Source organism: Castor canadensis, chromosome 15 (assembly GCF_047511655.1).
Source record: "Castor canadensis chromosome 15, mCasCan1.hap1v2, whole genome shotgun sequence".
NCBI lineage: Eukaryota > Metazoa > Chordata > Mammalia > Rodentia > Castoridae > Castor > Castor canadensis.
This window is the reverse complement of record NC_133400.1, coordinates 10,867,795-10,893,076: the sequence shown is the minus strand read 5'-3', so window position 1 is coordinate 10,893,076 and position 25,282 is coordinate 10,867,795. Positions and strand designations below refer to the sequence as shown.

The 25,282-nt window shown below is 36.1% G+C and overlaps 1 protein-coding gene across 2 annotated transcripts in view; it reads left to right on the top strand.

The window, feature by feature from the left end:
- Cntnap4 (contactin associated protein family member 4) overlaps positions 1-25,282 on the top strand; it is a 248,895-nt gene that overhangs the window by 162,908 nt on the left and 60,705 nt on the right. For both annotated transcript variants that reach the window (XM_074055621.1, XM_074055620.1), the window contains 5 exons: positions 1,109-1,258; positions 6,126-6,297; positions 11,656-11,762; positions 15,129-15,248; positions 23,778-23,975. In XM_074055621.1, the coding sequence (XP_073911722.1) occupies positions 1,109-1,258; positions 6,126-6,297; positions 11,656-11,762; positions 15,129-15,248; positions 23,778-23,975 (747 nt within the window). The remainder of the gene's footprint in view (positions 1-1,108; positions 1,259-6,125; positions 6,298-11,655; positions 11,763-15,128; positions 15,249-23,777; positions 23,976-25,282) is intronic.

Genomic DNA, 25,282 nt, shown 5'->3' with positions numbered 1-25,282 from the left:
TCCTCTGAGCCTTTGGTTACACAATTTTTCTCCACCAGTCAATGTGTAACCTTATTTTCTGTTGAAAGACACCTTTTCAAGTACACAGTATATGGCTGATTCGTTGACATTGAACTGCTGTAATTCATGGCTGAATAAAGCTTATCTAGTGCACATATTTTCTCCAAAGGACACATCACAGCCTTCTTGCACTTAGGAACACTAAACAACACTTTAACACTAGGCTTGGAGGTCCATTTAAACAGGAAAATCATCAGTAAGTTTGAAAAAACATGTTTTCGGCATGAGAGTTGGAACAATAAGGCAGAATGTTGCCTTGTTTGCCTTCAGTAGGAAACATGCACAGGGCAAACCAAATTCCTTGCTATCGATATAGTTTGATCAATATTCTGTTAGAATATAAAATATGATGACACGAAAGTGTTTAAAGGTAGGTAAGACATTTTATAGGGTATAACCTAGGATTTGGTGACATATCTATACTCTTCCTATACTCCATCCTTCAAGAAGAAAATTATATGTGTGAAAGCTGAAAATCATTCTGTGCCCAATAATAGAAGGATTTTAACCATTTAGGACTATCCAGGGTTAGGACTTTTATTCTCTGTATTGATCCCTAGAAAGGGAAGCTATTAAGGTACCACTTTGCACATAAAGGGACTGATACCCCACTCATTCCCCTCTCTTTTCTGTTTCCCTTTTGTTAAAACAATGTCTCTCTCCCCCTATTCTGAAGTTTCACTTTCCATGGTTTCAGTTACCTATGGTCACTTATGCTTTGAAAAAATATTAAATGGAAAAATTCCAGAAATAATTCACAAATTTTAAATAAAGAAATCACAGTATATTGCTGTAATTATTTTATTTTATTATTGTTATTGTTAATGTCTTACCATGACTAATTTATAAAGTGAACTTTATCAGAGATATGCATGCATAGGAAGAAATATCAGGCACTCACTGGCTGACTGAATAAATCCCCCACAGATAAGGGGAACTGTTGAAGATGTCAGTACTTAGTAGAGTGAGGTGTGGATTACTGTTTGTAACTGACTGCTTAATGTTCAATGTTGACAACAATCTCTTCGACACATTTCCTCTCCCCCAGGTGTTGGATTCAATGATGGACAGTGGCATTCCATCTCCTTGTCTGCTAGAAGGAATCTGCTGAGTGTGGTGGTGGATGGCCATGTGACCTCTGCTGCTTCTTTTCTGGGGACTGAACAGATTTACTCAGGAGGCACCTATTATTTTGGAGGTAAGAAATGAGGTCAGGCCACATGATCAATTGGACTATATTTACATTTAGCACTCCTATGCCTTGGGGAAGCCCTCTTGCTTTAACCAGTACCAATATTAAGGAATAAGTTCTCTTTTTACACATGGAAATATCAATTGGATCAAGATGACAAATTCTGATGTATGATGCATTACTACCAAGCAGACTTACATACATTTACAATTTTTGTAATTTTAAATTGGCCACTTTCTACAGTTCTTAACCTCTAAACCTTGTTATATTGCCCTAATATTAAATGGTGCTTATATGTCATTTTCTGATTTTAATGGGATGATTTATTGGACTGTTTTCCTGATCATGCATCTTAGCTCTTCTGTCACTCCTTATTGCTTTCCCACTAGCCAATGCAGAAGGTCAATATTACACCAGTGGACAAATAATTTAACTTAATTATCCATAGAAACCTCTTCTCTGTTGAGCGATAAAATACTGATACATCTGATGACTGCCAGACGTCTACCTTCAATGTCAGGCCATCTTCCTTGGAGAATGAGAACAAATGAAGCATTTTTTCCCTGCCTGGTGAATGTTTGATTGAACTGAAAGCTTGGAAAAGGAAACTTGGAAACGGGAAATGAATCTTTATCACTGGAAATTTAAGACAAAATGTTCTTTGCCATTAGAAATGCAGTTTCAAAACTGTTAGTAGTAAAACTTACTTCTAGCCAAGACATGGCATTTTTTATACTATCATTGTTTTGTCATCATTACATTATGATATAATAGTTGTTTCTGCCTAGACTCATTTTAAAATTGCAGGCAAGTAGCCCAGTCTTCATTATCCAACTATAAAACACAAATTATTTCCTAAGAATTATTAAGTACATAGCCCATGAATCAGTTCAGCAGAATTTATAAGCAAATGAATGAATGACAACCAAAAATCCTTCATAATCCAGTACGATGAAGGCATCAACAGGCCACAATCTTAAAAGAAACAATTGCTTCCTTTACTAAGACTTGTTCATTTCTCAGCCAGGTTGTTTCAGAACATACGATGGATTTTTATGGCTATTCCATAAGAACACATTCTTTTAATCAATACTGAGATATATAGAACTACTTAAACAAGAGCTTTCGTTTCAAAGGAAAAGATTTAGAAGCACTAAAAGAGATAAGCAAATAAATAAATAAATAAATAAATAAATACAGGCATATTGTTAAGTGACAAAAAATAAAAAATAGAAGACTGGGATAAAAGTGTTTATAAATCATAAAAATAGAATCATTATTCTTGAAGTATTTTATATCCTTCATGTTCAGATTTAGCAATACTTAGCTATTTTATGCAGAGATTTTTTTCTTTAGTGATAGATTTCATTCACACTACTATATTTTATAGTAAAATATACCACATAGCTGTGGAATTTTTCTTTTTGTTATGATATACATGTTATTCTCTATATTATCCTAAAAATATTTTGAGTTTAATATTTATTGGAAAGTTGCAAAGGCATACAGAGATTTCCTGTATGCTTCATATCAAGTTTTCTTTTTGTTGACATCTTATGCCATCTGCACAGTTTAAGGAACACTAATAACGTTTTAAAAGTACACATCTTCACACGCATACCTCTGCATAGAAAGTATATACACGCTTGTCCTTGTGGAGTCATATACTTTGATCTCCCCAGATGAGCACTTTCCTGAATCTGGACTTTATTCCTCCATTTCTGTTCTTTATAATTTCACATCTATTTACAATATTCCTAAAAGATATACTGTAGAAGATTCCTCAATAAAATTCCCCTTCTGAGGCAGCATACCATTTCCAGGGCTGGGACCAGCCTTGTGCCTCCAGAGCCAGGTTGAGAAGGTCTGTCCTTCCTGAAGTCCTGCTCATTAGGGATTTTGGTCTAGAAATTCCAGATTCTGGGGCATTCAAGATAGAGGGTTCCTAGTGGGTCCAGCATCTTTTCCTCTGAGGCCTCCTGGGACCATGGGTAAAGGCATGTTTGGAGGAGGGCTGAGGTGGTGTTCCCTAAGGCCATGATTGGTTGGGTGCAACTGGCAGTGGGGTGACCAACTCTTCTGAATTTTAGCTGAAAGTCCTGTATGTCTCTGCAAGTCCTGAGAAATCTGTAACAGTCGATCACCATAGAAAACTTTTTTTTCTGTGTAGGTAAAAGTTTCTTTTATCACTGAGATCTGTTTTATCTTGACAGAGGTGGGTTTTAGGTGGACAATGCTTCACCCAGTTTATCTTCAAGTAAAAAAAAAAAAAACTCATGTTCTAAGACACTTCCTATCCGTTCTCCTTGACTTCTCTTTGAATTCAACTGCTAGTTTCCAGCTATCTTATCAGAATAGGTCATTCTAACCTGGTTGCAAAGGATTGCACTCAAAGGATTGGTTCACTGCAAAGGATTGCTCTGCTGCAACAGCCTCGGTTCTGGCTTCACTCTTCACCATCTTCAGAATGACTGTCCTGTTGGGGGGAAGAAGGCTGCTCTTGAACCGGCATCACACTGTATGCCACGTGAAACTTTCATTATTCATCTATCATCTTGTACTTTTTTTTCCTCCTCAAATTGTGCTTTTCAAAAAGTCAGACTGCATTGTGGTACATTGTGCCACATTTTATCATTTATGACTTACAAATTTTAACTCTGGGTTCTCCAGCTGGAGGATAGTTGAGTGTCTACTTGCTGTAAATTCCCCATGGCATCTTGGTGCTATGTGCAACACAAGTTGAGGATACTAAACTGTGTGCAGAATTCTCACACTCCTCCTCCTTGTGTAAAGCAAGCATTTTCCATCCAATGGCCAGCTACACCACCATGAAATCTAACATGGCATCTTACTTCTGGTACAGTGACACATACAGTGATAATTTATCTGTCATCCTCAGAGGTGTTTAACATGCTGACTGCCTCTGGTAATGGATCCATCTATTAATTCAGCATTAAATATTCTCCAGAAATCTTCCTATTTTAGAATTTTAAGCTCACATGGGTTCATGGCTGAACTTCTCTCTTGTGTTGCATTACATTAACTTGTGGCTGCCTCTTCAAAGACTAATGAGACTAACCTGGTTGAACCCTTCTTTGTTCTTAGAATTTCTTGCTTATTGAACATCGTAGTTAGGAATATGAAGTGCCTCTTGATCTGATCCTGGACTCACTGTACAGTTTCATGACCTTTCTTTGTGACCTTGAGTTTGTTTAGTTTTATTTCCTGTGGGCATGCTGCACGATTCATTTTTTTCTGAAATAGTTTGAGCTATGTCAGGCAACACTACCTGGAGTGAAGGAGATTAGCAGAGCTCTTTCTATTTCTGGCATATTGTAGTTGTTCAATAATATTTTGAACTATCTTTCAATTTTATCTGATCATTCTTAACTGGTCAATATTGAAAACATATAGAGATCATAGTGACCATGTATTATAATACAGAAGAATTTTAAGCACTGGAACTGTATGCATTATTGTGTGCAACAAACTAATACTCAACATGCTTCAATTGCTTTTTCTTGATGTATTAAATATATATTTTAATGTGCCTGCTAATAGTTTTAAATAACACTGCCCTTTACTTTCGAAGTAAATGTATTTTGTTCGGAAAACAAATCAATAAGGGGAAAAAAAATCTTCAGCCAAATATTTAATTGTAATGGAAATTCCCAGGTAGAAAACTACCATTCAGGAATTGAGAAGTTGCTGATTCATTTATTATTCTTTGAAATTGTAATAGTGGTTGACAACCATAACAGCAAAGAAAGATTAATGGAAAATATGTAAGAATAATGTATGTGTTCAGACTCCATAAAATTATTTATTTCACTTGGATAAACATTTAGAACATCATTAAACTCAAACAATATTGGTTAACATTATATTTCTTTGTTACTTAAATAATTAGGACAAGTCTTTAATGTTAGCAAAAAATCAATAGAAAGGGAACATTCTTTTATGAGGCAAATAATAAGCAAATTCAAACAGTGAAACGTTTGTGGCATGTAGCTGTTTGTATTTATCCAATGCATGTATATGTGGCTCTTACATGCATAGGGAAATAAAGCAGTTAATTAGATAGATAGCTGGTAATTTTATTCCAAGTGAAGATGTTTCTTTTTTCAGATAGTCATCGTGAAATGCAAAAGCATTTCATCATTAGTATCTTTTCTTACCTCTTGTACACATTTCCATCCTTTCTGTTCTCAGTTTTCCACTATTAAAGATTAAGCTCCTGTGTTTCAGTTAAATAAAGTTTAATACTGCTGGCTGGCATGTTTAAGGTTTTAGAGGTAATATGTACAATTTTAAATTTGGATCAAATTAGTATAGTTGCACATAATTATTATAACACTAGTGACTTCCTAAGAATCCTACAGAAATTAAAAAATCACTTTGTATGAATTTACAGTTTATAATTTAGATCAAACTAGTAATCACTGCAGTGGGTTTATTTCTCTCTTTTAATACAGAAGACGGGGGAATGGGAATATAACATCAGGTATTTGGTAAGGTACACTAGACCCATATGTGGAATTATCACAATGAAATCCCCTCTTATTTTTCATGTATGATAAATAAGAAATGAAAAAAATCATAAAAAGAGCAACTGAAAAGAGAAAGAAATTAATAAGAATATGAAATTTTGCTCTTAACTTTAATTTTTTCAAAAACCCCTTAAATTTCTGGAATGATCTTATCTGTGACTTATGCAAAAAAAAAAAAAAGACCAAAATAAAATAAAAATAACAAAAAATACAGGAGGTAATCAAACATCCATTTCTTTTATTTTTGCTTAGTGAATTCTTCTATGATGCCAAAACTCAATGCATTCTAGCATACTTAGTTTTGCTTGGTTTGGTTTTATCAGGTTGTCCTGACAAAAGCTTTGGATCCAACTGTAAAAGCCCACTGGGTGGATTTCAGGGATGCATGAGACTTATATCCATCAACAACAAAGTGGTAGATCTGATTGCTGTCCAGCAGGGGTCCCTTGGGAACTTCAGTGACCTTCAGATAGACTCATGTGGCATCTCAGACAGGTAAGGACAATCTCACTTCTGCATTTTGACCTATTCAAACTTTTGATAGAAGATTAAACTTTATATATAAAATGAACATTTATTTTCTTCCTATCACATGTTGCACAGGAAACGGTTGCATTTACATCAGAAATAAGAAAAATACAGACAGCTAATGCCTTATGTAATGTATCTCAAATGATAAAATTTAGATACAAGAGATGTGACCACATTAATTATATGCACACATGGCACCAGTTCTCAAAAGATAATGTTGATGCTGCTATAATTTTAGATGGGTATGAATGTCTCAGAATGTCACTAAATTCAATAGGGTACCAAACTGTCACATTAATCATCAGGTATAATAAATCAGAGGCCTATGTGGTCTATTTTCAATCTGGCTTTTGCTGTCTTGTCAGTTAAGTAATATTTCCAGAGGTCATGGAACTTATTTAGTGCTATTCCAATGTGCGCCTTTCATAACCCATTACCATCTTCTCTGTAGGAACATGATGGGGTGGGGGTACTCCCCTGGAAATGGTAGGAGCCTTTGTATTGATCAGGGTCAGGGATGACCCCAGAAGCTCAGTAGGAACATCAATACAGGACACAGCAAGACAAGATTTGGGAGTTAATTATAGAATAAACAACTTTAAAAATAATAACTAAGAATACTATGGGTACATGTTAAGAATATTACAGGTGCACGTCTGTAATCTCAGCTATTCAGAGGCTAAGCTAGGCTTCAGTCTAAGGCTGGCCCTGAGCAAAAACCAAAAGACTTATCTGAGGTCTCACATCAGGCACAAGCCTGCTGTGTGATGATGTCCACTCCAGTGACTTCGCAGTTAAAGCAGAAAGGGCTGGGGGCATGGCTCAAGCAGTAGAGTGCTTACTTTGCTGGTGCCCTCATTCAAAACCCCAGTATTGCCAAAAAAACAAAACAAAACAAAAAAACCCTAGAAACTCAGTAGACTGGGCAACTGTATAAAATAATCTTAATAGCCACACTTTTTAATCAAAGCTGCTAATTTTAATTACTGAGTTCAAAGGGATGTCATGTATATTACATATTTTTAAAAATCCCTAGACCAGGTGCTACACTGAGGACTGAATGAGTATTTAAATCAATCCTCACGAAATCCTTAGAACCCATCCTTAATAGTATTTGTTTCTTAGAAATATGGAAACAGACTCACAGAAAGGTTAGATTGCTAAGATGATGTGAATAGATAAAGGCAGAACCTTGCCCCCAAACCAGCAAAGTCCCCTGAAATGTCTGGTCACCCTGCCTGGCAGCCCTGCCTGGGTACGAGTTAGCATTTATGGTGGTTAATATTTCACCCATGCATAATAAATGTATCAATTAATGGCTTAATAAATTATAATTAAAAGCAAGAAATAACGTTAAAAACATTAGAAATCTGTCAGGAACTTCAACAATGTAGTGTTTTCTTTTTAATTGTAACTAACTTTAAGGTGTACATGCAAACACACATGTGCTCACTCACCCTTGTGTGGCTGTTCACATATACTTGAATGTAGTCATTGCATGCAGTCTCTAACTCGTGTTCCCAGAACCCCTCACACACTCACACGTAATCCTTACATGCATTTACACAGCTCCTCATGCATACTTACACATGTGTACATATGCATATCTACAACCTCCTGACACACGCTCATAAGGTGGTTCCCATGTTCCTTACACTTATGCCTTCCTTGCACACAGTCGCTCATGTACACTCACTCATGGAGAAGCTGTCTGCTTGGTCTGTGGACATGCAGGAAGGGGGCTGGTCCTAAGTCCAGGGACGCCAGTGACTGAGGGGTGAGGGAAGAACTACAGGAGCATCTGCTGTTCCTATCCCTATGTCTGGAACTGGAGCAGGGATGACAGGCATTAGGCCATAAATGCTGATTAAGTTGCTTGGAATTAATCCACTTACCATGTGAAAACTGTTAAGTATAACTTTTGATATCAAGTTTTTAAAGAATATCGACTGGAGAAGGTCACTAGCCACTGGTATCACCTGCTATTCCCTGAGTGTAGTAAGGCAGAGGCTGTGGTATGCAATCGGTCTCAAATGACAGGAGCCTGCTGTGTGATGATGTCCACTGCAGTGACCACACAGGCCCAGCACTTACCTCCTGGCCCTGGCTTTTATGCTGATGCTGTTCAAATTCATTTCACTGCCTGGTCCTTGGACTTGGGCAAAGTCCTTCATCCAACCATCTTTAGTCCAAGCCCATCCTTGTGCTTGTTCCAGGCTAGATTCTCTACCCTCAGTCCTCTACTCTTCTTGTCCTCTTCTCCACAGAGCCCTGCAAGCCTGCTCTTGTTCTTCCTCCCTCACACACCTTGGGGTTTAGTCCATTGACTTGAAGATCATGGTGTGATGCTACCTCCTGTCGTACTGAAAGTGTGGCTTTTTGGGGAGAGGTGGCATCGGGAATAGGTGGAGGGAGGGGATAGTTCTTGTCAATTATAATTTTGAACAAAGATATGAGATTTGAATTCTGGTGCTCACTATTATCCTAGGGCCTATAAAGTAACTAGTATTGTTTAATTTCCCTAAACGTCATCATGTTATATGGATTTTACTTCAATATCATTAATTTGATCAAACTTTACATTATGCAAGTCTTGAAATTTAAATTGTAACTGTTGGGAGAATTAGGCTAAATCAACCCAAATTTCTCCAGCCACTTCAGATTTGGGTATATTGATGGATATATTTGTTCAAGTCACAAGCAATCAAAATGATGGAAATGCTACAAGAAAGACTTAGAAGTTGGAGAAAATGGGTTGACGGATTGTCTTGCTCTATTGGAATAAGTAGCAAGGGGAAAGTGTAAAATACAATAAATAGAACATTTGGTGAGAACACGTGTTTCCCTGTGCTCGTGTGAATTGCTGTAAGTTGCTAGCAGTCAAACGTTAGCATCTAATAAATTTAAATAAAATTCACAATTCAGTCTTTCACATTTTATTTAGAAATGTGAAGTCTAGCCTGACTAGAAAGAATCAAGAAAAACTGATTTAGTCAGTCTTTTAGAAGCAAGTCAAAAGCATGTGTTTCACATCAATTAAAGATTCATTCTTTTGGATTTTAGACAAGCCATTTATATTTGCTCCTTTTTTTTCTTTTAAAGGTTTGAGGTCTCTTTTTTTTCTGATGTGATAATCAACTAGGATGGCTACAATTTTAGCATTTAAAAATCTTCTTTTTCTAGATTGCTATTGGCTTAAATGCTTAAAAATTAAATAAATTATGATATAGTCTTTGAATGGATTCCTGCAAATCTATTAAAATGCTAAAATATATGTAAAATTAATGGACATAGAAATATGCCCAGTATTTTTTGGGGGGGATCTTAATAAGAAGACTGTAAAGTAGCATTACTTTTGATGGCTTACAGTGGTAATTTCTAGATAGTGAGAGAATATGTTCTCTTTCTTCTTGTTTTTCAGATTGTTTGCTCTCAGTATAGTGAACATCTATTTTTTTCACAAGGAAAAATCAATAACATTATTTTCATTTACATTTAGAAAAAATCATAAAAATGAAACATGAAGTTCTCATTCTTAGTTTTATTAAAGAGGGTGGCAAAAAACTCCATCGTGAATATATTCTTGGCAGGTTTTGTAGTTTATTTGCTTTTTAATTTAAAATGAATGAGCTCATTGAAAGCCTTGGTCTTAATGTATTATTCATTCTAAATTCTAAAAGGCAGAAATAATCTGGTATGACCACTTGAGTCAGTACCATGCCAGAACTTCCCAAACCTCTTTGTTCATGGTGCTTTGCCTCTCTGTGTTATTTTAATTTTTTTTATGATAACTTTAAGTCAAATGATATCCTTGACACTTTCATTTAGAAAGTGGTGTAGGTCGAAACAACTTAATAAGGATTTATTTCTTAGTAACTGACAAACAATGCCAGTGCTGTGAGGCCATGTCTGTTATGTGATTGGTGTTCCTGGGAAGTAGTTTCCCATCCTCTCATGGACTGGGCAAAGAAATAATTCACAGTAGAAAGTTTTCTAAAGTAAATGCTCTAAGGCAAGGGAGGTCAGGAGCCCAAAGTTAGCAAGAAATCTCTTTAACATTTGGCCAAGCCGAAGGGGATGTGTGAGCTGAAAGCAGAAGGTCCCCAACTTTTTCTTACATGGTGCTTTATGCGTCTCAGAAATTTTTCACTGTGCCCCTAATCAAAAGATACAAATAACACTTTGATTTAAAAAGTGGTTTAAGTCCAAATGACTTGTGTGTTTATGTCCTACAACTTATGGCCCTTTGAAAAAACGATAGAAATCTAAAGAACTAAGGTGCCTCATGAGGACCATGGCTCACAAAATGGTACTGTAGTTGAGGTTCATACAAATGAGGAGATTTAAGCTGTCTTTTTGCCCCTAAAACAAACAATTATTGGGTAATTGGCTATGTAAGGTGACTGACATGTTAATTTGCTCCACTATAATAAATGTTTATTAGGGTATTTATCCCTAAACGTCTTGTTTTTTACCATAAATATATACAATAAATTGTTCTTAAAAGAGAAAACATGATACATATAATTTGAGAAACCATAATTTTAACTTTAAATTAAACACAGTTACTTAGTAATTGGATTATATACCTGTTGGGCACAGCACAACTATTTAAAACTTGGAATCAGATCAGACAGTGCCACACTCATTTTTGTTCTATGTTAATTTCTCATGGTACTCACTTTTGAAAAATCAGTTATTAAAAATCCTGCTTCTCAAAGACAGGTTGTGATTAAAAGGAATGTATTATGATCTCATGTTGAACCTGAGCTACCGCAAGCTAGTAAGTCATACTGTGTTTGACAGATGCTGATTATTTCTCTTGAAATTTTAAAATGACCTGGGAGCCCCCCCCTTGAGTTCGATTCAGCACTCTAGAGCACCCCAGCACAGCTGGGAATTCATGAGTCTGTACCATACGTGCTTCTATATTCCTGGATACATAAGCCAGGTGAATAAAGATATTCTTCCATCCCATTTTCTTCTTTCTTTCCCCTTTCTTTATTCCAACAATGTTGTAATTTAGTGTGATGAATTCAATGTGATAAAATGTTAGTTTATGTAAGCCACTGATATCTCTGACTACATATTGAATTCTTAGTATGTCACGTAAGGAAAATAAAAGGCTCTGATGTAGTGAGACACGTTGAAGATTAAGCAGTCATTGCTAACTGAGAATTGGCTGAAATTAAGTGCATTTAATGGCCTAAGGTTTAGTTCTGTGATCACCTTAGTGCCAGACTGAATAACCATGTGTGTAAATAATCAGTATTTTGCAATACTAAAAATGACAAATGGGAGTTGTTTCTTTTCCTCTTTCAGGTGTTTGCCCAACTATTGTGAGCACGGTGGTGAGTGCTCCCAGTCCTGGAGCACCTTTCACTGTAACTGCACAAACACTGGCTACACGGGAGCAACCTGCCACAGCTGTAAGCTGAGCATGCCTTCTTTTTCACCTTTCTGTTGCTGTCTATGTGTGTGTCTGTGTGACCTTGTGTTCCACTGTACAACCCTGAAATTTAGCATCCTGTAGGTTTCTAGTTTGTTTTTATCCCACACCTCATTTTATATATATAGCTATCTTTTTATAAAGTAGTCAAGGTACCTTACAGAAATACATAATATAAAACAAGGAAGAAAAAGGTGGGCAGAGCTGGCAAAAGGAAAACATGTACCAAAAACAAAAGAAAACTAGGGACAAAAATAAAATAAAATGTAGACTGCATGACCAACTTGTTCCAGAACTTGAATTGGGCCAGGGTTTAACTCTTAGGAGGCACAGTATAAGTGGAAACATGACCAGTCACCAACTCTTTACTATTAGTACGAGTGAATGAAGAGATTCTCAGAACAGTACTGGATGGACTACAGTGGAGTGGCTTGTGGTGTGGGGCTACAAATGTCCATGGAGACCAGATGTCTTAGTCCATTTGGGCATTTATAAGAAAGTACCATAGCCAGTGTGGCTTAGAAACAACAGAAATCTGTTTTTCACAGTTTGATGTCTGGATATCCAAGGTCATGGGGCCATTGATGTCTGGTTCATAGACTGCCACCTTCTTCCTCTATCTTGACAATGCCAGGAGTGAGGGAAATCTCTGGGGTACTATCTCCACCTTCATGACCTAATCACTTCCCAAGGCCCTATCTCCAAATACCATCACACTGGGAATTCAGTTTCAGCATGTGAATTTCTGGAGGGACACAAGCGTTCAGTCTATAGTCTTAGATAACATTAAAGTTCTCTTGTTTACTGAGGGTGATGGAGATTAGTATGGTAGGTAATTATTATATTAATCATAACAGTTTTCTTGAGTACTTTCTGAATGCCAGGTATTGATTCTGGTGACTGTCTTACTGTGTGTGTGTGGGGGGGGGGTACTATTAATATCTCTAGTTAACATATAAAGTAATTAGAGAGGTACTAATAAATTTTCCCAAGGCTACTTAAATCATGGAGGCACAGTGAGGATGATTCAGAGCCTAGGAGCATAAACAATTCCCTTTCCTATATTATAAATCATGTGTTGTTTCTGATGAAAAGCTTACACATGTTATAAGACTTATGTCATTTTATTGTCTACTTGTTCAGTACATGTAATGGGGTAACCAAAATGCCCATCTCCCCCACCCACTTTTCCATTTTATTATTCGATTTCTGAGCAACTTAATTCTACTACTATCTTATTTAGCCTTGGCTTAAGGCACAAGGGTTAAATGCAGAGTCACCAGACTCACCAACCTAGGTCTACGACATTGCACATTGCTTTGTGTTCCTCTCAGAGTAGAGGTTGGAATCCTGGGCTCCTAGCCTTAACCCACCCCCACATCCCCACAGAGGACCCTGAGAATCCCCAGTTTGGGGCTGGAGAGGAGAAAGCCTAGAGAATTGTGCGGCCTCATCTTGGCAGCCAGTCGTTACTAGGTACCAGTTGTCTGGATTGGAAAATCTTGGGAGATTCTACAAAGAGTGTTTGCTGCTGCTAAAGTCTGTTACCAGAGGCCAAATTACTCAACTCATGTCACCCAGCTGGTGGAGGGACAGCATATTTTAATCTTCATATCCTCTACTATCCTCATTATAATAACTAATTCAAACCTGAAAGCTCTTAAATGTATTTTAATTGGCTATTCATTTTTAATTATTGCCAATGACAAAACTAAATATAAACACAAACAACTCAGAGGAAAAAAACTGGATAATAAATAAAAAAGTATTTTGATTCATGGCTGGCAGCTTATTCAATACTGGATTTATTAGGTTCTTGAGTGGGTTGTCCAAATGGAGATAAAGTTTTTTTTTTTTTTCCAATAACATTGTGAGAAATGAGGCCAGAATGGCAGACCTGGTTATAATGGAGAGGTAGAGACAGTCTTTTTAAAAAATTTTTTTAGAATCCTAGTACTTGGGGGTCTAAGGCAGGAGGATTGTGGGTTCCAGGCCAACTTGGGCTATATAATGAGACCCTGTCTGGAAAAAAAGCAGTTCTGTTAGGAAATAATACATTGAACAGTCATGTTATGAAAATCAACAAAACACAGAAGGCAAAAGAAAGGTCATCCAATCATGAGTCCGTTTTAGTGTTCATCTCCATCCCAGAGTTGTGTGTATATTCTGCCAACCTCTTATGGACAGATGTGTGAGCTTATAGAAATTAATAAACTAACCAATTTATGTGACCACTTCAGTACACAAAATGCAAATGTAACTGGAAAACAATCCATGCTTATATTTCCATCTATGTAATATATAATAACAATGAAATAAAACCATCAGATTCTAGAGAAGTGGGAGAAGCACATTTCTGTGATTATTTGAAATTTTTGTAACATTGAACAAATTAGCCACAAATGTTTCATGTTGCCTAAACATTCATTAACGTAATTTTCAAAAACTTAAATTCAGTGGAAGATACCTGGGGGGTTGTTTATTTCAAATTTCACAGAATAAAAGGCTTAATGGAAGTTACAGGTTCATTTGGCCAAGCATTCAGTGAGAAGTGTGGACTATACAGATGCTAATATCAAACCTTATGTATGGCAAATATATACTTGTATAATAAAAAACATTCCATTATGGAGCAAAACACATTGAGATCACTTACAGGCGACTCCATATAAATATTTCTTCTGCTTTGAATTTTAATTATATTAAAGGGTCATTACAGAGCACTAAAGAAATTTGCTTTTGTAAATTATTTTAAAATTATTGATGAGGAGTCTTGTGAAGGAAAGCATTTACCTATAGTTAATTTTATATGAAAAAGGAGTGTAGTTCAAACATTATTTAAAATGTTTCTGCTGCATAATTATTGGATAAGAGTAGCAGATTATTTAAGGAGGTTACACTATTGTGCTTCAGATGTTAGGTTATTACAATGTATAGTAGAATTAGAAACTGCAAAATGAATGTCATAAGATATCACATTATACTTACAAGGGTTTTAACATTTAAACACTTGCCTTTTCTTTCCTTGTTCTTCCTAATGTAAAAAATAAGCTCAATTTTCATTTTGATCTCATTTTCCATTAATGATAAAAATAGTCACAAAACAGACTCATTATTCTTTTTTCCTCTGTTTTACCATTTTCACTCATATTAATTTGAAAAGAAAAGAAGAATGAATTTTGTTTTAAGGTTTAAGTTTTACTTTTTCTCTTGGTTAGTGATGTGCTTACTAACTTTTAAGACGAAGTATATTGTGCCCAAATTAAAATTTAAGATTTTTGTTTCATACCATTTCATTTAGGAACAACAAGAAAAAGTTGAATATCTTTTTTCTACTTTTTTACAGCTATCTATGAGCAGTCATGTGAAGCCTATAAACATAGAGGAAATACTTCAGGGTTTTACTACGTAGATTCAGATGGAAGTGGTCCTCTGGGGCCATTTCTCCTCTATTGCAATATGACCGGTAAGTTAACCAACTTTTGTTTAATAGCTAAATTTGCATGAAGGCATTAAGTACACAAATTAAAATGAGATAAGTAGAAAGTTGATCTAATTTATGACATGATTAAGCAGAACATTGTTCTGTTAAAAAGGAACATACAGCTTTAAAAATTAGTTAAATATTAATGACTTAAAATGTGATTTTCTAGACAGGTGGTATCTGTGTAGAATATCTAATAGTAAGAGTTTCCTAGTATGTCCCCCAAAAAGAGAGTTTATTTGTCAGATTGATTCATGTGAAAGTTTTGAAGATTTACTTTTTTAAATGAATATAAACATGAAGTTCACGTATAGTCTAGAATTCTTTACTTACATAAGTTCATATAAAAATTAACAGTCATGGAAAATACGTTTGATTAAATTCACCACCAAAAAAAGAACTCAATAAATTACCAGCCATGAAAATTAATTTGGTAAAGAGTACCACCAAAAACTTATAGCATAGTACAGTGCCTGCCTAGCATCCATGAGGTCCTGAGGTCTACCCCCACAACCACCAAAAAAAAAAAAAACCCCAAAATCCAAAACATGAAAAACAAAAATGGACACCATATGTAGCAGTTTATGGTGACATATTAGAAAGGTTTCTCCTGTTATCAGTATTAATATCACTCTGTCCTTCAGAGTATTGGAGGTCCTAGTCAGTGCATAAAGCAAAACAAAGAAATAGAATATAAATACTGGAAGGAAGACCTATAATTTCATTGTTTGTAGATGACTAGGTGTAGTAAATATACTCTAAGCAATTTATAGTAAATTGTTACTGTTTAGGATTACCCTGTTAATTAACATAGATTAATCTTATTTACATACATCAGCAATAAAGCAATCAGAAAATAGCCTTTTAAGAAGATGCTATTTTCGATAGCATCAAAATCTAAAACACATGGTAATAAATGTAATGAAATATCCCAGGCTTCTACACAGATAAATATGAAAGGCTCTTTAAATCAATTAAAATCCTAAATAAATCGAGGAATATAAATTCTCGTTAATTAGAAGACTCAACATTGTATAATGTCAATTCTTCCAAACTTGATATTGATTAGTACAAACCTAAATTAAAATTTAATCAGGGGTTTGTTTCAAAGTTGGTGTGATTACTTTGGTGAAAGTAATAACAAGCAGATCCTAAAACTTATGAACAAATGTGAAGGAATAAGAGCTAAGTTAATCTTCAAGAACAGATTTGAAAGATTCAGTTCTATCAGATATAAATATACTAAGGAAACAAAATAGAAAACCTATAAATAGATACGTACGGACACACATAGACACATAATATATATATATATATATATATATATATATATATATATATATATATACATATATATATAAATTGATTTTTTACCAAGGCAGTATTGATGTTCATTGAAAGAAGTTCTTTTTATCCATTGGCACTGGGGAGAAATTGATTACAAATGTCAACAAAAGGAATATTGACCCTTTTCTGACCAATCACAAGAAAATTAAATTCTAAATGAACTTTGACTTCCAATATGATAGCATTAGCAACAAGTATTGGTTTAAGTTCTAGTTTAATTAAAATTAATTTTAAGATTAAATGAATTTAAATTTAATTTAGAAACTCAAAGTTAAATTTAAATAATTTAATTTAAATAAGATTTAAGCATGGATTTCCCGTCTCCTTGGACACATTTTAATTGCTCCATCACTTCCTTTGGCTACTGGTTTAGATACTTCCATCACTGAAAGAAGTTATACTGGACAATGCTTTGTTAGGGAGTCCAAGTGTATAGAGCAAAACAAAATGAACAGGGCAATATAAAATTGAGATAGGCGGTATTGCAGAAGAGAATTATCTAGTAAAAACCTGTGAGTGAATATCTAGAGAAAGAATCTTCTAGACAGAGGCATTAGTAAGTGCTAAGTCCTGAGACAGGTGGTCTTGCTGGGTGTCTTCAGAAAACAGCTGTAAATCCAAGGTAAATGGAGTTTGGAGAATAAGTGAGAGTCGTAAGGTAGAAGGAAAGAGTTAAGTAGGGAGCAGAGACTGGAAGAGTCATGAGGTTCTTACAGCAATGTTGTAAGGTCTTTGATTTCTGCTCTGAATGGATGAGAAGACACTGGAGAGTTTTGAGCCATGGTGGGATACAAGCTGACTTCCTCTTATAGGATCACAGCAACTGTGTTGGGAAATGGTGCCAGGAGCAGAAGTGGAAAGGAGCTAGGATACTATATAGACAGAGTAGGAGTTAGGAGATTCTGAGAATTAGATGTCTCAAGTTGATAAATATCTCTAGTCTTTGAAGCTTTAAGAAACACACACACACACACTTCTCATTTGTGCAGGCTATGTTCCATCAAGTTACCATGGACACTGGATTAGTCAGGATTAGGGATTAGTAAAATTAAGTTCTTGAGAACCTCTAATGACAACTTTTCCATCAATCAATCAATACTTGCTGTAGGTATGTTTCAGGTTAAAGACATTTTATTTAGTGTGTGTGTGTGTTTCATTAACCTTGAACTCATGGCCAACAGCATTGTCACACCCAACTGAACAGTGCTTATCTGACACGTGTTTTCTCCACATGGCACATCATGACCTTCTGTGCTTAGAGACGCTACCCAGTACCTCAGCAGCATTAGGGTTGCATTTTAGACGGCAAAACCATCGGACTAGAGCACAGAGCTGAGAAAAACGTGGCACTGTACAGGCCATAAATAGGACATTTGTTTCCAATATGAGAGCTGAAACTGGAGACAGATGACAGCATCCGCTCATTCAGCTTTAGCTGAGAATGTGCATAGTGGGTACTTGAAGTTTTGCTGCTCTGTGCATGTCTGCAAATGACTCCAGAAGTGGTGGGGTTGTTACTAAATTTTAGCACGTAGGCAAATCCACACATAATGTGGATCTACAAATAGCAAGGGCCATCTATCTGTCATCTATCTATCTATCATCTCTCTATCTATCATCTATCTATCTATCTATCTATCTATGTATCTATCTACCATCTATCTTTTATGTTTATTCTAGATAATAATTTAGTGAGGTATAGATAGGCCTTATGTAACTATGGCATCGTACCTGCAAGATGCTGAGGTCAGAGACACAGGTATTCAAGAGTAGCTACATATTTCTAGAAGCTCTAGAATATTGAAACATGGTTAAACAAAAGTGATAACCACAGTGTGTAATAACCGAGTGAGGAACACTCTTCTCATTCATCTGATTTTTCAAATGATGCAACAAAGACTCAGAAGTCTAGCTACAGCAGGCTGATAGGATCAGAATGAGGGGCCAAGAAGAGAAACCTTGATCTCTTTTCTCACAGTCTGATGCTGTCTCCACTAGATAGGGCTACTTTAATGTCCCACTATGTATCTCTTCCAGTTATCCAGACTAGGTATAACAATTATGAAACCAAGGCAAAATGCTGAATCAGTATCTTGCAAATGTGTGACTTAAAAAAAAAAAAAAAACCAAAACTCTAAGTCTAGAATCAGTGTCAAGTGATTCCACATGGATTAAAATAACTCTTAAGTATTGCAAAGTAAATGATATGAACAAACAAACTAAAATCTCTACTTTGGATAATGTCCTAAACTATGTTAGAGACTGAAATTTCTTTGTAAATTGAGTATTGTAAATATAATGTACATATAATTAGTCAGGATAAGATGAATCCTGGTGGGGGTCCCTATTTGGCAGAGTGTCATTTTCTTTCTATTCTAAACTCATTGCTTTTTTTCTATAATGCAATAGTTTGATGTTCAAGAAGCTTCTCATTAACAAGCATTATCTTATAAGGAGGATTGCATTGGTGAGGAGAAATTGATGAGCACCAGAGAAGTGGTTTTCAAACTTTTGTGGAAATGGAAATTCTATGCATTCAACTGACCTCTTCCTACCACACCATTACTGAGATTCCTGGGCTTAATTTCCCTGACTCAGTAAGTTTAGAGACAAGGCCTGAGTCCCTGCATTATTAACAAACACCCTGATGTGATTCTAGCCTAAGATATATTTGCAATGTCTTAGAAAAGTAGCGTAATTATTTGTACTATAGAGATGTCAGTGATAACGTCTTGTTAAAAGCTATGAAGGTTAGTAACCAACTAATTATTCAAGGGCAGATGTGTTGACCACAAGCTTTGCTCTGGAATGTCCTCCCCTTTCATCCTGCCCATTTTGCTTTCCTTAACACAGCACTTCCTACCTGCTCTTCCAAGTCTTTATCACATCTGTCACCCTCAGCTATTAAACTCAAAGCAGCACAGCTTTGCAACAGTGTTGCTTGAACACCATGGTTTTTCTTTACACTGTTGTCACACTAAAAAATAGCAGTCAGCCTGAGGTAAATCAAGTTCTTAATTACTCAGTAGCTTTATTTACAATTTATATTATTAGAACTCTCTTCAGGGAGAGACACCAGCAAACCCAAATTACCATTCTATTTTTTAAACTTCATAGATTTTTCTGCCTATTTCAGCAATCTCTTTTTATTCATTTCCCCACGTCTCCTTACCCTACAATTCTTGTTGCATTTAGTAAGGAGTAATTTTCAAGTAAGTAAAATCATGACTCTCATACAGATATAAAGGTAACTGCTAAAAATGCATTTGAAAAGATTTTGTATAGTACATTCTTAATGAAGAAATTGGTAAGCTGTTAAAACCTGTTCAAAGGTGGGAGCCAAAGAACAGACACATCTATACTTCAGGAATAGTGAAACGAATATTTATTTTATTGTTGTGCTGGGTGGGAGTACATTGAAGCATTTACAAAAGTTATTGCAATAGAGTAAATATACTTGAATTCACCCCCTCTGCCATTCTCCTTTACCTCCTCCCATTCCTCAATCGTTTCAACAAGTATCATTTTTCCTTTTACATACATGTGTACACGGTATTTGTACTATATTCACACTCCCACATCCTTTCCCCAAATCTTCCCCCAACCCACTGATAAAGTCCCCTCCCCCCACCCCCCATCCACCCTTTTGCAGGAACTGTTCCTCCTCCTGCTTTCCGATTTTGTAAAAGAATAAGAAAATGACATTTTTGTTTGTTTAAGATATTTAGAGAGAGGCATCCCTGGTCTATTCCACAGTGGAAGAGGGAAGTCAAAACAACCTCTATCAGATAGGAGTTGCTTGTCCCGACAAGTACTCATGTATGAAAACGGAAAAATGAGACCTGTTGAAACTGTTCCAGGAATGGGGGGTGTGGGAGATAAAAGAGAATGATGGAGGGGTGAATTTTAAGTATGATATAGTGTAATTTTTTTTGTAAATGTCACAATGTATCCCCAGTACAATAATAATATGATAATAAAAAACCCAGAAATTACTAATAACTTGTAAAGAACAGTGCTTTTCTTTCCAAGCAACAAACAAACTAACAACAACAAAAAAGAAGCAAAGCCAAGTAAACAAATAAAACAACAAAAAATTGGAATAACTTAGGTTGAAGGATGATTAAATGTAGCTATGTATTGGAAGTTAAAGATAGTAAATTGCTTTCCAGAGATTTAAAAAGCTTATCTCCTGCAAATGCATTTGCTCACTTTGTAAGAGTAATTAAAATCTTAGGATTTGTTAGATTCCAGAACCAAAGTCTGTCTCACTTTATGGAAGGGTCGATGGGTGCCAGCCTCCTTCTAGAGCCTCTAGAAGCTCTGAGCCTCACAATTTGGCGTTCTTGTCTCTGGCATAACTAGATGCCCAATAGTATCTGGTTTGCAGTGTATCTGCTTGTGGGGATCCGGGGTATGAGGAACCACAGGTGCTAAAATTCCCTGTGAGTAAATGGTCCCTGATCTGAAGCTCCTCTGTGTCTGTTAGGACAGATGGGTAAGTAGGTAGACAGATACAGAGATGAAGGTAGATATCTATATATGTGGCATAATTTGTTAGCTTGAAGTAGAGTGACATCACAGATCCTTTATAGTTTTAGATTTAGCATTATTTTGCAATCTTATCAGTTATCTATAATTTAGAGTTATAAAACCACTGAAAGGCAATGAAAGTTTCAAAGCTGCCATAGATAAGAGTAAGATAACCTGAAACATTGTACTCTAATCTACACTGTACTTTTGTTTTAGTCACTCATTTATTTGCTTATTTCCTCATTTCTCCAACACGTCTTCTGCATGTGGTACCAAGCTATGTATTGGGGACATCATGGTTAGAACATCAGAAACGTTCTCTGATCTCAGAGTGAGAGAACAAATGACAAACTGTCGCAATGCAAATTGTGAGGAAGGCTTTGCTTTTGTGGTTATTATTTCTGAACAGGTGTTTGCATAAACCTCAGCAAACACAATCATGTCTGAAAGAGCAGGAAAGAGACTCTAGGCTGAGTTTCCACATTTCCCCATTAATCCAGGGAATTCAGAATCTAGCTTCAGGGGGTACCCACTTCCGTTGAGATGATTTCATTGCGTCTGCTCTGCCCAGAAATCTAGGTGGTCTGATAACTTCATACTTTGTTACACTTTTTATTAGATTATAAAATTACTTATAGAAACTATCATAATATTGAAACATTTCAAAATTTCAAGGGAAACATTTATGTCCTTTGTCCTCCTTCAGTGGTTGTCATGCACAGTGGCCTTGGATCTCATAACATCTAAAAAACCCTTTAGAATCATTTGTTAATTGTGATCTAGTGGATGCTGAATTATAGGGAAGTCCTTCTCAGTGTGACCCAAAAGGCACAGAGACAAAGACTTCAAGCAGGTCCATTGTCTTGCTCTTTTGGCAGCTGCTCAGCCAGAGTTAAGCTTCCTCATTCATTTCACTGATTTGCCACAAGACAAAGGGAATAGTTCTGCCACACAGGAGAAGCAGAGTCCAACAGAGCTTTGGCTGACAAATTTCCCTGGTTAATAATAACCTTAAACTTCCAATACCCATGGTTGGGTTGGCTAAAATTATAGAATTTCTGACCTACTCTCTTACCGAGTTCTAGCAATTTATTTTCCAAATCTGGAAATGGGTTCTTAGGTTTCACTTGGCTTTCCTAAGGGCACAGATCAATGCCAGATTTCCAATCACATCTCCTGATGGCCTCTATCCTGTCCTGCTGGCCACCCATAATTAATTACATTAGCTTATAGATAGTGTCCTTTTGGAGAAAAACATCCTGCTGATAGAGCTCTAGGGCGAGCTGAAATACAAGGGAGAAAGACAAGTTCCACCTATTGTTTCACAGGAAAAAATAGTGACCCCCGCATAGACGGCAATAAGACTGCCAAGTTCTTTTCCTTTCTTCTCTAACCTGACCTCTCTTTCTGATAACCCAGAAAGGGTTGGATGCAAAAATTTGCAAGGTCAACTGGTCAACCTCCTTATCTTGTTTATTTCATTGATCCCTATTCATGTATTAGCTAAAAAAGTGAGGAGGGAGGAGTTCTATCATCTGTTACGATTTTCCTCCAATTTGGCACATTTCTCTGTGACACAGAAGAGTTATTGACTTAACAGCACAAAATTAGGACAGTTTGATTATTTCCAGTCTGTTTCTTACCTATTAAATTGAAGGACTTTTGTTTAATCTGTTCTTGTGCCTGCATCTGTGAGAGCAAATAGAGTATTCAAAGGAAAAGTTGAAGGATAGATACAATCCAGCCATCTTCTTTTACGAACATTGTAAGATTTTTATTTCAACTAAGTAAGTTTGGTAGTCAGTATGATGGAAATGTTTATGGACATTCTTGTACTAGTAGTGAAAACTTCTAGTGGATTACTCAAATATGCTTTATTTTTTGTGTGCTATTTAAATTGCTGATGCTGTATCAGATGTGTTCAATTCAAAAGACTAACTTCCTCTTGCATTGCCAAGCTGTACAGATCATATGGTACCAGAATGAATATTTGCAAGTTTGATTTAAAAATAACTAGATGTATACTCATAATTAAGTGTTGACAAGAGACATAAAAAGAACTTTCCTTTTGCTGGCAACATGTACTTTCTAAGAGTAAAAGAGTCATTGCTTATATTATGAAATATAAAACATTTCCTTAACTCTAATGGGCTTTTTACACTGTAACATCACTGAATTCTTGGTGCATCCAGTCAATGTTTTGCAGTTTTAATAGGTAGCATTCTTTTCTTTCTTTAAGGAAAATCAAATAATGATGTCTTTGAAAAGAATATTAGACTTGATGAATTATTTTTATATAAAAATTTATTTTTATAAAAACTTTATATAAAACTTATTTTTATATGATATATTAAAATTTAATAATCATATTTCCTAACATTTTTATCATGAAAAAGTAAAACAAAATCACTGCAAATGCATGGTGTTAGTATACAATTTAGGGAAAAGAGGCACTTTACTATAATTGAAACTTTTTGCGAATCCATTTGTATTGCTTCAATCTCTCAAAGAGGTTTGATGACTAGAAAAGTTTGGCTCAGATAAAAGGTGATTTTGATTTTCTTTATTTATTTTAACTTTTGCAGACTAGTGATGGTCTCCTCTCTTTCTTCCCCCATTTCTGCATACAAGAAACTGCATGGACCATCATACAGCACAATGGCTCTGACTTAACAAGAGTCAGGAATACTCATCCAGAGAACCCATACGCTGGGGTTTTTGAGTATGAGGCCAGTGTGGAGCAACTCCAGGCCACAATCAACCGTGCAGAGCATTGCAAACAAGAGCTTGCTTATTACTGCAAGAAGTCACGGCTTATAAATCAGCAAGGTAGGTAAACTGAGGCATGTTGCACTGCCCTCAGTGCACACTGTGCTTCTCAACCAGCTCCTAAGGATTTTAATTCTACTGAGGTGCTGAGGACCTGCCTACTTAGCAAACATGTCACAGTCTGGAAGTAACAGAGATGCTTTTGCCTGGAGAAAAGAACAAGGTCAATTTACATTGAGCTTTGTTCAAAGTCTTGATTGCTTTCAGACTCTCATCCTGGCCTTAATCGGCTAACTGTGCAGTAAAGGCTTCATTCTGATACTCAATAAATGAATGCACAGTGTTTATCCTTATAAAAGGCAAGCAACACATACGGTTTGTTTTATTGTGGACAGGAGCTAATACAGATAGGGTCTGGTTTTCTGAAAGTGACTATTCTGTGTGGCTCTTTTTTCATGAATTGTTGGCAGTTAGCTTCTGGGTATAATTGAAAATTAGAAAAAGCTGCTAGAAACAGTTGATTGAGTAGCTCAAGCAGGAATGACAAAATCATCTTAACCCTTTCTTGTATTCTAGTAAGAACCAGTCTTCTAGATTCTGCTTTGGGCTTTATGCTTTCTCCCTTTCGCACACCTCATGATGGCAGAGGAGCTCAGGCCTCTTCTGCCTTCATGACCTCATTCTTTTTTTTTTTTTTTTGAAGGTTTTTAATTTTTTTTTATTTTTCTTTTATTATTCATATGTGCTACAAGGCTTGGGTCATTTCTCCCCCCTGCCCCCACCCTCTCCCTTACTACCCACTCCCCTCCTCCCTCTCCCCCCTCAATACCCAGCAGAAACTATTTTGCCCTTATTTCTAATTTTGTTGAAGAGAGAGTATAAGCAATAATAGGAAGGAACAAGGGTTTTTGCTGGTTGAGATAAGGATAGCTATACAGGGCATTGACTCACATTGATTTCCTGTGCGTGGGTGTTACCTTCTAGGTTAATTCTTTTTGATCTAACCTTTTCTCTAGTTCCTGGTCCCCTTTTCCTATTGGCCTCAGTTGCTTTTAAGGTATCTGGTTTAGTTTCTCTGCGTTAAGGGCAACAAATGCTAGCTAGTTTTTTAGGTGTCATGACCTCATTCTTGAAGTGAATCAAGAGCCTTCCTGCTGACCCCCAGTGTACCATCTCTCCATATCATCTCACCATCCAATATATAATCCGAAATATTCATCCTTATGAAGAAAATTAACCCCTAAGAACCACTGCTTCCACCATGGCAGTCTTCTCTTGAAGGTGATTCTACTGCCTTTGTTACTTGTCTGTCTAGTACAGACTCTTTCTCCTTGGTTCAGGATGACACACTCTGCACCCATCTGCTT